The sequence below is a fragment of the Prionailurus viverrinus genome, chromosome B3, assembly GCF_022837055.1.
Source record: "Prionailurus viverrinus isolate Anna chromosome B3, UM_Priviv_1.0, whole genome shotgun sequence".
Classification (NCBI taxonomy): Eukaryota; Metazoa; Chordata; class Mammalia; order Carnivora; family Felidae; genus Prionailurus; species Prionailurus viverrinus.
The window spans coordinates 110,813,414-110,827,827 of NC_062566.1; the positions used below are offsets into that span (position 1 = coordinate 110,813,414).

General features: G+C 53.9%; 1 protein-coding gene across 1 annotated transcript in view; it reads left to right on the top strand.

The window, feature by feature from the left end:
• Positions 1 to 11,572, top strand: part of GALNT16 (polypeptide N-acetylgalactosaminyltransferase 16) — a 94,888-nt gene extending 83,316 nt beyond the window's left edge. Inside the window, exons 13-15 of the mRNA XM_047864610.1 lie at positions 5,021 to 5,162; positions 5,863 to 5,985; positions 9,413 to 11,572. Coding sequence (XP_047720566.1) covers positions 5,021 to 5,162; positions 5,863 to 5,985; positions 9,413 to 9,550 — 403 coding nt within the window. The 3' untranslated portion in view covers positions 9,551 to 11,572. The remainder of the gene's footprint in view (positions 1 to 5,020; positions 5,163 to 5,862; positions 5,986 to 9,412) is intronic.
• The last annotated feature ends 2,842 nt before the right edge of the window (positions 11,573 to 14,414 follow it).

Below are 14,414 nucleotides of genomic sequence, written 5' to 3' on the forward strand. Positions count from 1 at the left end.
TTTAACAGACTGGGTCATAGCGCCAGAGATGGGCTTTGTCCCCATAGGAAAACAACTCTGCATTACGTAGCAAAAGCCACAGAAATAAAGATTCATCCCCTTCGACTCTGTTCCCTCTCTTCTGGGAGTTTATCCTAAGGAAATAAGAACAACCAAAGCAAAAAAAAAAAAAAAAAAAAACTATTGACAAGCAGATGTTCGGTTGTAGGCTTCTCTGCTGCTGTGAAAAATCGAGAGACAGCTAATAATAGGGGATTGGTTTACTGAGTCCCAATTCCTGGGTCTAAACAAATACTATGCGTCTATTAAGACTACAACCATAAAGACTGACAAAACACTGGCAAATGTTTGCTCTGATAGACTCGAGGCAGAATGCAAATGGTGTGCCCACTCGAGCCCTAGGGCATCTGAGTGTGTGTGTGTGTGTGTGTGTGTGTGTGTGTGTATGCACGAGCTGAGCTCCCAGATTGTGGGTGAAGCTGTAAGGCAGGGGTGGGGCAGTGAGGATTCCTTTTTTTCTCATTGCAAAATCCTTTTCAGCAGCTTAACTACATCCATACGGCTCATGTCCTCACCTCCTTCAGGTCTTGACTCCAATGTCCCCTTCTGAGGGACACCTCCCCGAACAGTCTCTGTTTGAAGACCGCCCCTCCCCCCAGCATCCCCTGCCTAGTTCACCCTCATCACCATCCAGCGCCTGTGTGGCTGGTTAATTTTGTCATCACCTCCCCACATATGACAGTAAGTTCCATGAGGGTAGAGGTGTGCATCTGCTTGTTCACTGCTTTAGCTCCAGCCCCTAGGACAGTGTCTGTCACAAAACTGACACTCAGCTCGATACATATTTTTAACTGAATAAATTGCATGGTTAATAAGCCTCAATAGTAATAACTTGGAAATTAGCATTCTCCCTTCTATATAACTGTCACCTTAGGGAACGGGTTATTCCATTACTGCCAGCTTTCTCCCAAGGATGCTGCTTCGCTTTCCAGAGCACTCCACCCCTCAGAGCCTGCATGTCCTTGAAAAAGGCAAGTTGTTGTTCTTTGAGTGCAGATTTGATTTTTGGAAAACAGCTGTATTAGGTGTCGCCAAGTCCAGTGAATAAGGCGATTACCCCAGATAATGGATCCTGGGTCCCACACAGAGCATGACAAGGACTGAATCAAGTGTCAAGAATGAACTGATTCTGGGGCGCCTGGGTGGCTCAGTCGGTTAAGGTCCGACTTTGGCTCCAGTCATGATCGCGCGGTTTATGAGTTCGAGCCCCGTGTCGGGCTCTGTGCTGACAGCTCAGAGCCTGGACCCTGCTTCAGATTCTGTGTCTCCCTCTCTCTCTCTGCCCACCACCCCCACCCCCACCCCCAGCTCACACTGTCTCTCTCTCTCAAAAATAAATAAACATTTAAAAATGTTAAAAAAATAATGAACTGATTCTGGGAGCAGATTTAAAAGAATTTGAAAACAATTTGAGCAACAGCAGCATCCTTGCAAAGGGTCAGCAGCCTAGAAAACCCAGCTCTCCCGACAATGGCTGTGAAGGGAAGAACATTAATTTATAAAAGTATTATAAATGAACCGCTTTTTCCAGTGGCCACTCTTAAGGGGAAAGTTTCATCCAGACGTATCATTTCTGAGGGAAAAAGCACAGTCGTCCCTTTACCTCCTGTCAGGGTTCAGACAACACTGGGCTGGAGCCACGGGCTCTAGGCCCCGCGCAGGAGCTGGGAAGCCCATGGGATGCATCGGGGAGGAGCCGGAACGTGCCTTTCCTCCCCACGCCCGGTCCCCACACACATTCTCCCATGTCATCCCCGGAGGAGCAGGAGGAAGAAGGATTTTCTAACACTCAGAAAGCTGGATCCATCACAAGACAGGAGAGAGGCTGAAACCAGCCCTGTTAAATGAGGAGCATGAGTCATCTGTTTGTTCTGGCACTGCGGGGACGTTTTAAAAAGTAGTTTCGTTGGTCAGATAGAAACTGCGCGCCTCCTTCCTGTCCAGGTTACTCATCCTCGGTCCGCTGTTCGCGTCCTGCCTCGGTTCTCAGGCTGAGGGGCCAGGAGCGCCTCGGGTTGGTTTGGAAGCCATGTGTACTCCCAGGGATACCAACGTTCCTCCAAGCAGGGGACCCTCGTGGTTGGGCCACACTTGCAGATGGTCAGTGGGGAGACCAAGGAGACCGAGGAGGCCGAGGGCAGCGGCCTGTGCTTTCCTAGGCCCGCCTGTAATCCCAGCACAGCCCTGCCTGTCCCCTCTCGGATCCGAGCTCTGCAGCGGGCCTCAGCAATTGCTAATTTATGACTCTTATTAGGATGGTCAGGAAGAGTTGTACAACTGTGCACACCGCGTTTGCAAGGGTGCCAGTCACACAGTAGAGATTGTACATTTATCACACTTCCTGGCAGATGGTGGCAAAAGTCTTCCAACAAAACCAGTATATTATGACAGTTTTCTAACAGATGGAAGGGAAACGTCTTGAGGAAGGGACGCCTTTTGCTATTTCTGCAAGGGCATCTTAAGGGCTAATGGCAACCCACCTGGGAGGAGACCCACAGAGAGGGAAGCGGATGCTGACGTAGCTGAGCCTGGCTCGGCCAGGGAGCCGAGGAAGGGTGCTGAATGGTGAAGGTGGCCATCCCAGCTGCTCCAGGGCTGTTACCACACACACACACACACACACAGGAGCCGCATCGGGTTTGGAGATTGTTGCCCGTGCCCCCGGTTTCCTCCTTTGTGCCGGGGCCATTGCCATGCACGGTGGTGCCCACCTCAGCTCTGAAAGCGGATCGCCCTGCACATGTCCCATTCCTTAGCACAGCTCCAGTGGGGTCTTTGCATCTCAACCCCCTTGCACCTGGCAGGGGTTGCAAGTTCAAATCCTACACTGATTCTATGGGTGATGCAAATCAATCAGGTGGGCAGCAATGAGACACTAGGGAGTTGTAGGGACTGTGGCAAACTGGGATGCAACCCCACCCCCTGCCATGCGGCAGCTGCTACCTACCACCGTGAAGTAGCACCTCTCTGGAAGGCGAGCTCAGTGTGGCCTGATCTTCCTATTTTCTCAAGAGAAGCTGGATTCAGATTTCTTTGTGTAACCCTCAGGGTTTTAATATTGCCAACTAATTAACAGCAACAACAACCATACTGTGCAGCTCAGACGGAACATGTTTGGGGCCAGATTCAGCTTGGGGTTCAGTGGTTTTCAACCTGTGGTCTAGAATTATGCAAACTCTCAAGAGGGGCCTCGAGGAGGTGGATGCTCCTGCCAGGGGCATGCGAGAGAAAGCGAAGGTGTCTTCCTGACACACCGAGGGAGTAAGTCACGGTTGGGGGTTCTGGGAGCTTCCGGCCAGCCCTGAGGAAGGGAGACTTGGTTTGGTCGAGATCCTGCAAGTGTCCACAACAAAGAATGCCGGAAGTGTTATGATGCCCCCCTCTGCTGCCCACCCGGGTTCTCTTCGGACAGAAGTAACAAGAGGTGGTTAAGATTAGGCCAGACTCTAAGCCCTCCTGGTTCCCCTAACCCTCTGGGGCCACAATCCAAGAGGGTATGACATTCCGAACCCAGGAATATAAGCCTGCATCAACTGGGGCCAGCAGTCTCCTTGGGTTTATTATCCACAGAGTAAGACGATGTGTCATTTGTGTGTGTGTGTGTGTGTGTGTGTGTGTGTGTGTGTATAATGTGTGTATAAGCATATTTTCCTGGGCATAGCAACATTTCAATAATACAATATTTTGAACTATGCCTGTTTTACTTAACAGTACGTTATAAACATTTTTCCATGTTATCAGATACTCATTCAGTCATTTTTAATGGCTACCGGGTTTTCATTACTACAGATGAATCAGAATTTATTTAGCCCGTCCCTACTGGGGGATATCTATGTTTTCAGTATAAGCAATCACTCAGAGATGGATGTCTTTTAAATTTAATCTCTGCAAACATCCGTAATTATTGCGGCAGTGTAATAAATTCCCAGGATGAGGATTGGGATCGTTAGGTCAAAGGTATGCACATTATTTTGGGGGCGTTTTTTATTATTGGAGTACAGGTGGCATACAATGTTGTATTCATTTCAGGTGTACAACACAGTGAGTCGATAATTCTGTGTACATTATGCTGTGCTCCCCATGAGTGTGCACACCGGCCACCATACAACGTTATTACAGTATTATTGTATTATTGACTATATTCTCTATATGCTGTACTTTTCTTCTCTCTGACTTACTTTACAACTGGTAGTTCATGCCTCTCCACCCCCTTTATCTGTGTGTGCACATTTTTAAGGCTTTTGGTACATCATGCCGCATTGCCCTGCAGAACCATTGGGCTAATTTATGCTCTCGCCCACAGGGTGTGAGGAGATCCAATCCCGCAGCAATTGCCAACACTGGGGATTGATATTGATTGGTGTTGATATAATTGTGGGTATATAATACGTTTTATATAAATCGATATGTTGCAATAATACATATTTATCACACATTATATTTTATGCACATATATATGGTAAACAAATACTGGTAACTCTCGAATATGTATTTCCTTGATCGTTAGTGAGATCGGATGCATTTCTATATTTGTGGGTGTTAAATTTGCCTCTCCAAAGTGACTTCTTCCCTGTCATTTTGAGATTGCTTTTTGAGTCTACATTTAGACCCTAGCTTCTCCCCAAACTTTCTTCTTTCTGGACTGGGGAGCCCTGGGTTTCTGATCTGAGCTCTCTCCCGAGGGTCCTCCCAAGGCGTGGCCTCTGGGGCGGCCCCTGGGGCTCCCAGAGCTGCTCAGACCCAGTGGGCGAGGCTCAATCTTCCCAGCGGCATCCCTGCTCTTTCCCTGTCCCCTGCCCTCCTGCCCCTGCTGGCGAGGGCTGCTCCCCAGGGCCCCTTCCCGTGAGACTGAGGCCAGACCTTGGTGCCTGGGGAGCTGACCAAGCGCTGCCCTCTGGTTGAAGGATGAGTGAGCCTGGAGGGGGCAGAGGACAAGCCTGACCATTCGCTTTTCTCTCAGAGTCCCAGTGAAGGAAGTGCTCCCTGGCATCATTAAGCAGGGGGTTAATTGCTTAGAATCCCAGGGCCAAGACTCAGCCGGGAACTTCCTGCTTGGAATGGGGATCTGCAGAGGGTCCGCCAAGAACCCCCCAGCACCGCAGGTAAGCTGCTTAGGGCCTTGAGGTCCAGGCCAGGATGGGGAAAGGAGCCATGGTCGTCATCCAGGAGTGGGGTGTGGGGCTTCCCTCTGCTTCTTCTCATTTTCTCTCTGCTTGCTCCCTCCACAGGGGACCATGCACGTTATCCCCTCACACGGCTCCTTGGCTCTGCTCCTGCCACATTCCCGTCCCCTTTCCTACACTTCGCACAGTTGCCCTCTGTGAACCACCCACTTTCTCCTTGCTGAGGGAGAAATGCTACCCAGCAGCACCCAGTTCTCCCCCGGGATGCAGCCATAGCCAGCATATATGATGGGCAGCAGGGCATCCCGGACTCCTGTGTGTGCATGCATGTGCCACCTACGAGTGCAGGTGCACCTATGTCAAGACTAGTGCAGGTCATGGAAACCCCCCAGCTGCCCTGGCCCCATGTCCTGTCTTTCTCCCTATCCCCCCAGCATCCCTTGGTACATCTTTGATTGCCATTCTGGCCATTCCAGCTAAGCTCCCCCTAATACTTTATTATGAAACTTTTTAAACATACAGAAAAGTTGAAAGAATTATACAGTGAATACCATGCACTCCTATTATTTGTAGAAAATTCTACCAAAATACACAGTATATTTGTTTCATCACCAATCTACCCATCTATCCATCCATCACTAAGCATTTTGACTTGGTCTTTGATGTCCCTGCCTTGTAGGCGTGGCTGTTCAGTGACCATCTCATCCAGCAGCAGGGGAGGTGCCTGACTGCCACCTCCACCTCCATCACCCCGGGGTCCCTGGTCGTTCTGCAGGTGTGCAACCCAAGAGAAGGCAGGCAGGTAAGCCTCTTCGCCACCCGGGAACACACAAGGGGGTGGCAGCTCCTAGCAGGGGAGCCCTGGGTTGAAACAGATAGACTCAAGTAAGCCCTCCAGAGTAAGAGTCACTGTAAGTCAATATCTAGGTCAAATCTCTTGTTTTACTCACCGGGAAACACTTCTTCAAGTAAATGTCTGTTAAATGCCAATCCTGCCAGCCTGTGAGCTCCATGAGGGCAGGGACTGTCTGTCTTGTGTCCCTACAACACTATCCCTAGCCCCTGACAAGCACCACAGTCAAACTCGTGTTGGCTTTTACCAAGAGCCCATGCTAGGAGTTTTACAGATTATCTCATCTAATCCTCATGCAGCCCAGGGACTTGGGCCCTAGTACTATCCACATCTTATAGGTGAGTTACACTGAGGCTCACTGAATTTAAGGGACATGTGTCAGATGAAACACAGCTGGGAAGGGGTGGAGCCAGGATTCAAACCCAGGTCAGTGTGACCCCTAAGCCCACAGTCTTAACCCAAAACACAGTAGATGCTCGATAACTACTTCCTTTCCTGTCTTGTCTTTTCTTTTCCTTTCTTCTCTTCTCTTTCTTTTTCTTCTCCTTCTTCTTCTTCTTCTTCTTCTTCTTCTTCTTCTTCAGAGAAAAAGAGAGTGCAAGCAGGGGAGGGGCAGAGAGAGAGGGAGTGAGGATCCCAAGCAGGCTCTGTGCTGTCGGCATGGAGCCCCACACTGGGCTCTATCTCATGACAGCGAGATCATGACCTGAGCCGAAATCAAGAGTCACTCAACCGACTGAGTCACCCAGGTGCCCTTCAATAAATATTTCTTGATTGTGGCTGTTGGGAAACTGAGATCCAGATACACTGATTTCCAGGCATGACAGGCTCACAGGAGCACTGCTTTTTCCATTTGTCAAACACTCACCCACCCTGTTTCCATTAATCCTGGGAGACAGGCCAGGCCCACCTGTTGAGGAAGAAACCGATGTTCAGAGAGATGACATCACTTGCTCAGAATACACAGCAGCCAGTGACAGCCGGCTCCCTTCCTGGCTGGGAGGGTGCCCCTCTGCCCGAGAAATGGGACACAAAGGCTGGCGGCCTGCTCCAGCCCTTCCTCTGCCCACCAACCGCCTCCCCTCTCCCTCTCTGTGCCTGACCCTGGCCAGCCAGCGGCACAGTGCAGGGACAAGGAGAGCGCCTAGCTCTCTGACTTGGCCTGCAGGGCTTCCTCCCACCTTTTTCTTGTTTGCCTGGGTCAGCTCTTTCTTTAGGGATGACTGGCAGTTTGCTATTCCATTCTGGAAAAGCAGCCAGATCCTCTCCTCCAGCCTCTGGGTGTATGTGAGTGCATGCGTGCATGTGTGTGTGTGTGCACACGCGTGTGAATTGTGTGCCAAGATCTGCTTGCTGAGCCCAAGGGATACTTCTGAGGAGTTTCTGATTGGCAGATGTAGTTTGTCCTGCCCCCTCAGGCTGCCTGCCCTCTGCCCCTGCCCTGCAGGGAGGGAGGCCCTCAGGCTCTCCTTTACTGGGAGCCTCAGACCTTTCTGAGGACCAGGCTTTGAGCCCACTCCCATTCCTCCTTGCTGAGGCCGAGCTAGGAAGTAGCTCCCGGGGCGGCTGAATATTTCTCTGGAGCTGAAGCATCCTTTCCCCTCCATGCTGACCCAGCCCCAGGGGCTTGTGGGAATTTCTCTTGGCCCCATTCGCTCTGCCCCTACAAGTCTTGCCAGGCCCCCAGCAGCAGCCTGGGCCACTGGGGCCTCTCCTCCAAGAGGACAGGATGAGCAGGTCTCCCACTGCTGGTGCCTTCTCAAAGCTAGGCCTCCCTCCTTGGTCCCCTTTTGGCCTCTAAGGCCACTTGGGCATCATGTATCTAAGAGGCCCTATATATTGGAGCCAGTATGATGGCATTGGCAGACCCCAGCCCGACCACCCCTCACCTCTCCGAGCCTGTCTCCTCCCTGCCTGCCTTGCAAGGCACCTGTAAGAACAGAGGCTGAAGAGATGGGAGAGTGTCCAGGGCTGAGTGGCCAAGAGAGTTGGAAAGGCCCTGTAACTGCCCGATGACGGCATGGGTAAGAAGTGAGAATCCTGCAGTTTGGGGACCGCCTCCAGTGATGGGATGATTCATTCCTTCATGCGCACATTCATCCTTTGTAAACACTGTGCTAGGTGCCTACCTGTGCCAAAGGATATCCTTTGCCCAGTAGGGGCGAGTGTGGCCAGCCCCTTCCAGGAGGTCAGGGACTAGAGGGGTACAAAGCAACCGATGCTGGGAGTTCCAGAGGGACCAAGGCCTTGTCCTACCCACTGCCCCAACTTTCAGGCCAGGGACCCCTCACTGCTGGGGCCGTGTGGGCACCCCACAGGCCTACTTTCCGAAGGGGAGTCTGCAGCCCGCAACTTCCCCCCCCCCCCACCCCGCCCCCGGTCCACCTCCCAAGTCAGTTCCCTTCTCTGCCCACCTCAGCCCCTGCAACCCTAGACCCGGCCCTGTAGCTGGGTACGGCTCAGGCCTTCTGCTGGCACTCCAGCTGAGTGTGTGACCTCACCCTTTAGAGCCCTGGGGGCTCCATGTGTGGGCGAGCATTCCCTACCCCCTTGAAGCCTGGGCCAGCCTCTCTCCCCTTCTCCCGATGGTTCCAAAGGACACACCATCCTCCACCCAGGCACCTCCAGATGTTCCACAGGAACACCTCTTTTCCCCTTTGTGAAGCCTGGGGAAAGGGAGGCACAGGGTGGGCACTGGGATGGGGACCCCAGGCCTCCTACCATCCTGCTGGGCTCACTGAGTCATCACTGCAGAGATGGCGGCCGGTTCCCACTCAAGGGTGTCGGTCACCCACCGCACAGTTACAGGCCAGGTCAGACCCTTAGAGCCGCAGGGAGAAGAAATCTTGTTTGAAGAAGCAAAAGATGCACCAGGCCAGGCCCCACAGACTCAAACGCCAACAGGGAGGGGCAGGCTGTGCTGGAGGAGAACGTAGGGACCGGGCAGGACCTTGGTCAGTGGACAGCAAGAGTCCCAGCTGCAGCAGGGGACAGCCGCTCAGCCCCAACCGCCTGATGCCACATGAGAAACTGGGCCCACGTCTAAAGGGAAGCTGGAAACGCAGAGTTTCATGTGACGACCAAGCCAAAGCTTAAACACTATGCAGGCCAAACAAAATACATCCCTGGGTTTGATTCATTCAGCCCGTGGGCCTCTGATCTAGACTGCTGAATGAGGCAAGAGTGCATCAGAAGGGGAGGGGGTTAAGGAGGTGTGCGGGGTCAGGGAGCTCTTGGGTAGGGGACAGTCAACTTCAAATGAGGAGGGTGTGTCCTAGGTATATTCAGGCCACTTACATACATGTCAAATGGACTTCTGAGCATTGTTACTATTTTTAATCATTGTGTTTTCGTCATCCTCCTTCCCCCCCCCCAGAGATGGAGGAGAAAAGCCTCTTTCATCCAGCACTCGGTCAGCGGCCTCTGCCTGGAGGCCAAGCCCGCCCAGCTTGTGACCAGCAAGTGCCAGGCCGACGCCCCGGCCCAGCAGTGGCAGCTGTTGCCCCACACATGACGGTAGCCTGGGGCCTCCTGTACCTTTTGCATGAGACTTTGGGACTGGAAGCGGGTTAGGGTGGGGGAGTGTAAAGCAGGCCGTTCCCATCTCCTCGCATTTCTGCCGGAATCATCAGCAAACACCCCCTGCCACGACACACGTTTCTCCAAAGCTTGTTCCGGGGGGGCCACGGGGGAGCAGGCCCCGACGCCCTGGCTGCCGTCCCGGCCTCGCCCCGGAAGAGGAGACGGTCAGGATGCAGGACTGCTGCTGGGCTGAGACTGGGCAGGCCCCCTGGCCCTCTGTTCCCTCCCTTTGCCCTCCTGGGGTTCCGGACCGTGTTTTGGGGGCCCTCGCCTGTTGGCTGGGGAGAACAAGGACAGAAGCCCACGCAGGGCCCCTGCTGGGTCACAGGGCCCGCCTGTGGGGTCAGCGTGAGAGGCGAATGTGGGCGGCGTGGATGGGGAGGGCGGGGAGGGGGCAGCCTGAAGGCAGGGAGAGAACAGGGAGGAGGTGAGAAGCTCAGTGGCCTGTCCCAGGCAGGTGCTGGGTTGAGTGTGGGAGGGATGGGATCTGGAGCAGAGGATGATGGGTCATTTGCAGAAGGACATGGATGGAAAAGCAGCGAAGCACCAAAAGAGTGACTCTCCTCCCGACAGCCCATCCTTCCTCCCATGCTGTACCAGTCCCCGGGCGCCGTGCCCTGCACTCTGGTCTTCACGCTCTGCACAAGAGGCTGCAGGGGGCTGTTCAGGGGCAGCCTTGGGACACAGTTTATTAAACAGATCCCACTTCTGGTTGGCCGTGCGCCAGGCCAAGACCTCTTTCTTGGACCTTAAGACCAGCTGATGCCCTGTCCCCTCTGCCTGGGTCCATGGTGATGACCCTGTAGGGACAGGCGGCCGCCCCGCACTGCTGAGCAGCCCCATCCCTATTCAGACCTTTTGACTCCTGCCTTCTCAAAAGCCTTTGCCTCTGTAAATACTGTATCATGGCACTGAGGTGGCTGGGATGAGCAGGACCTCCCTTCTGGAGCTAAACATTCCCTAAGACATTAGGGAGTAAGTCGTGCAGCCTAAGCCTCATCCCCGCCCCTCCCCACTGCAAGAGGGAGGCCTGAGAGGGTCAGTCCCTGCAGTGGGCGGGGAGGCCGGCTGGCAGCTCCTGTTTGTGTAGAGAGCCCCCTTCTCACAGCCACTGGGCCCACGGCCTAGTCTCAGAAGGGCTTCTGCTATTCCCCATCTCCTCCTGCCCAACCCCACTGGCTCAGGCAGTGTGATCTTCAGCAAAAGACCAGTGGTACAAGGACCCCTGGGAATCCCCCCTCCCAAAGCAAATCAGCCTGGGCCCCCTAGAGAATTCATGGATTCCAGAGGGCCTAGGAATCCTCTGAAATTGTCCCCCAAATAGTGCATGTGTGTGCATATATGCATTTTCCTGGGGAGAGGGTCTGTGGATTTCCCCAGCTTCTTACAGAGGTACCCGATCCCCAAAGGATCTGAACTTCTGCTCTGGATTGGCACGACCATCCAGCTGAGCTGCCGTGTCCCTTCTCCCTCCCTGGTGTGCCTAAACTGCTAGTGTCCTCTTCCTTGCTGTCCTCCGGCCAGCAGCCCCACGGTGGGGGGTTCTCAGTGGCTTCCTCTCACCTCCTGGCTCTCACCGGGCCCTCTTAAGCAGTGCTTCTGTGCCCCAGCAAGGGGCCCTTGGCCCCCAGGGCCACTATCTTCCGTCCTCTGCCACTATGTTTCATCCACCCCCATCTCTGTCGTGCGAGTCCGCCCCACAGGCAGCGCGAACCTTTGGGGAGGGGGGCACGGCTTCCCTCGTTGAATGTAAGAGGACTGCCGCTCAGGGAAGCCCCTGAGAAGCCGTTCCTTCCCTGTGGTCAGGCTGCACTTGTCAGTCGTCCTTTGTGGGACTCAGCCCTGTTCTGGTTTTGCTTTTCCTCCTCTTGACCAAAGCATGTGCCACTAGCTGTCCCCGAGGGCCTTGTCTTTATGAACCACACATCTGGAATAAAACCACTTCTCACACGTACACGTGCACCAGTGCCTTCCTTTCTGATGCCAGAGCTGCCCTCCCCTGCCTCATGGAGGGGAAGTTGAGGCGTCCATTCTGCCAAGATGAAACACACTGGGGTCTAACCCCCTCCTGCACCTGACAACTTGCTTCTCGGCCTACGTGCCCCCTGGTGCCCCAAGGAGTCCTGGATGACAGACTGGCTGCTCCAGGGGAGCCGGCAGGTGGCCCTGCTTCTGGGGCAGGCTGGCACCAGAGGCCAGGTTCCTGTGACCTCGTGGACCCTCCTTGGGGCCCTATGTGGGGCTTTGGAGTGGAAACCAAGGGTTTTTTTTCCAAATTCTTGCCTTTTACCAACCCTCTCTCCTTCCCTGGGTGATAGCCCCTGCCCCTCAGAACTGCTCTTCCCCACCCCTACCACATAAGAGGGCAGCGGTAAAGTGCAGGCGGGACATCTCCCGAGGTAGGCACAGCAAAAGAATTCCAGAAAGAGCCCTATCAGCCTAGCCTTGTTGATCCGATGGCAGATGCTCGGCCTAATGTTTCCATGGAAACAATAGAAAGCCCCCACCGCTTCTGATCACAGAAGTCGAACCTACCCAGGTAAAAAGAAACGCCGCTTCAGTGCATAGATGAACTGTGGTGGGCAGGCCAGCGTGCAACTAAACCTGTCCGGCACACAGCCATTTCTGCTCCCACCCCCGCTTCACCTCGGGGCTGCTCGTCCTGGGCCCCCCAGAACTGCGGACCGCCATGCCCGACAGGCCCGGAGCAAAGCCCTGGCTGGTGAGTGTGGCTGCAGAGCCCAGCTTGGGCTAACTGGGCGCAGGGCACAATTCACTGCAGAAGTCTGTCTGCCTGTCTGTCCTCTCAAGGAGGAGAGGCCCACTGCCTTCTCTGGCCTCTCTCCTGGACAGGCTGGGCCAGCTTTCCACCTTCCGTCTGTTCTCCTTCCCAGCCTCGAAGGGCTCCGGCGCTGCTTCTCCTGAGTCGTGCTTTCTTGCCCTCCTCCAAACCTACCTCTCGGGAGGCCCAGTTTCTCTGACCCTTTTTTTTCTTTTTTTTCTGGACAGTAAGACTGGTAGCCTTTAGCCAGCTCTTGGAGGGGTGAGCAAAAGCTCTCAGGTTGGCCCTTAGCAACAACGGAGCTTACAGAACCCAGCAGAAGAGTCTCGAAGAGCACACAAGTGGGGAGGGCAGGAGGGACGTGGCTGTGAGGCCAGCCTCCCATTTGTTCAGCAAGGAGGGGTTCCTCCATCCCTGAGCCTCTGTGGCTTGGCTTCAGTTTTCTCTTCTTTTCTTTTCTTTTCTTTCTTTTTTTTAAATGTTTATTTATTTTTGAGAGAGAGAGCACAAGCAGGGGAGGGGCAGAGAGAGGGAGACACAGAATCTGAAGCAGACTCCGGGCTCTGAGCTGTCAGCACAGAGTCCACTGCGGGGCTTGAACTCCCAAACTGTGAGATCATGACCTGAGCTGAAGTCAGAAGCTTAACCGCCTGAGCCCCCCAGGCGCCCCTTGGCTTCAGTTTTCACAGAGGCTCTGTCCTGCGTCCCTCAGGAGGTGTCTCTCCATCTGCAGTTGGGAGAAATAACGTGGGCAATACCTGTCTTCCAAGGGGTCCGGCAGCCCCACGCCTGTGGAGAATCTTCCAGCACCAAATGGGGTGTGATCCTCTCCCGAGGGAAAAGGAAAGGAAAAGCTACAGGTCATGATACCCACAACTTCATTCCCGACAATGTCCCCAGTGTCCCTGGTATTGCTGTATGTCCCCTATAGTGGTTGAGTCCATTTCCTCCAGAAGGTGGGGGGCGGGACAGGCAGCTTCTCATCTTAAAAGGTCTTCACTGGTGGGCACTTAGCAAAGACCTCAGGTGTGGCAGGCCGGGGCCACCCTCTCCTGGGCCCGCAGCCAGGCTATGTGGTCACCAAGCAGGATGGAACCTCCAAAGCCATCTGAGGACAGCCCTCTGTCGTGGGACTTGATCCCTCTATACTACAAAGAAAATAGGATTGGGGGCCTCAGGCCCCTGTCAGTCAGTCTGTCCCCGCTCTGCCACTTACTGGTCATGGGGTCCTGAGTCCCTCACTTCATCTCTCAGCCTCGGTTTCCTCACGTGGAAGTTGGGGCTACTCACAGCACTGGAGGGGTTTTGCGAGGACTGATCTACCTCACGAGTGCAAAGCATCTTTCTAAAAGCTTAGTAAACGTGTGTGAGTGCTACTACTAATAAGCAGTGCCTTTCGGGGTGCCTGCTGCATGCCAGGCACTTTACCAGGGGTGGGGACACAGACATAAAAAAAACCAGAAATATTCTAGCAGGGGACATGGCCACACAGGCCATCATAAAAGCCCCAGGGAACTATGGGAGCAGCAAGGAGGGGCCTCTTGCTGTGGCCTTCGAACCAGGGAGTCCCGCTGCACTCTGGACCATGCCTGCCTCGGCTGGGCAACGGGCTGGATGAAGCCTGGCAGACCCTAGCCACACCAGCCCGGCTCGTAGCTCGGCAGGAAGTGGTGAGTGGCCCAGACTTGTTACCCCAGTGCGCACAGCATCGTAGTGATGCAGACCAGCCCGTAATCATAGAAGGATTTTAGAAGGAAGCTATGGCAGCGGTTTAACCCCAACAGACAAACCCTTTGCTTCTTAAGCTACTGGCCATTCCTCCAGGGCTCACTTTCCTTTATTTGGTGAGGGCAGAAGAAAGGACGGGGAAATAGATGGCCTGAAAATTTTAATGACTCTCATCTGGCAAGAATGAACACAAATGACCAGGAGGTGTTCCAGAAAGACTTGTTTCCTCCTTCCTCCTCGGTTCAGGTTATCTCTGATCCACCCAAACCCCCTGAAACCCAAGCCT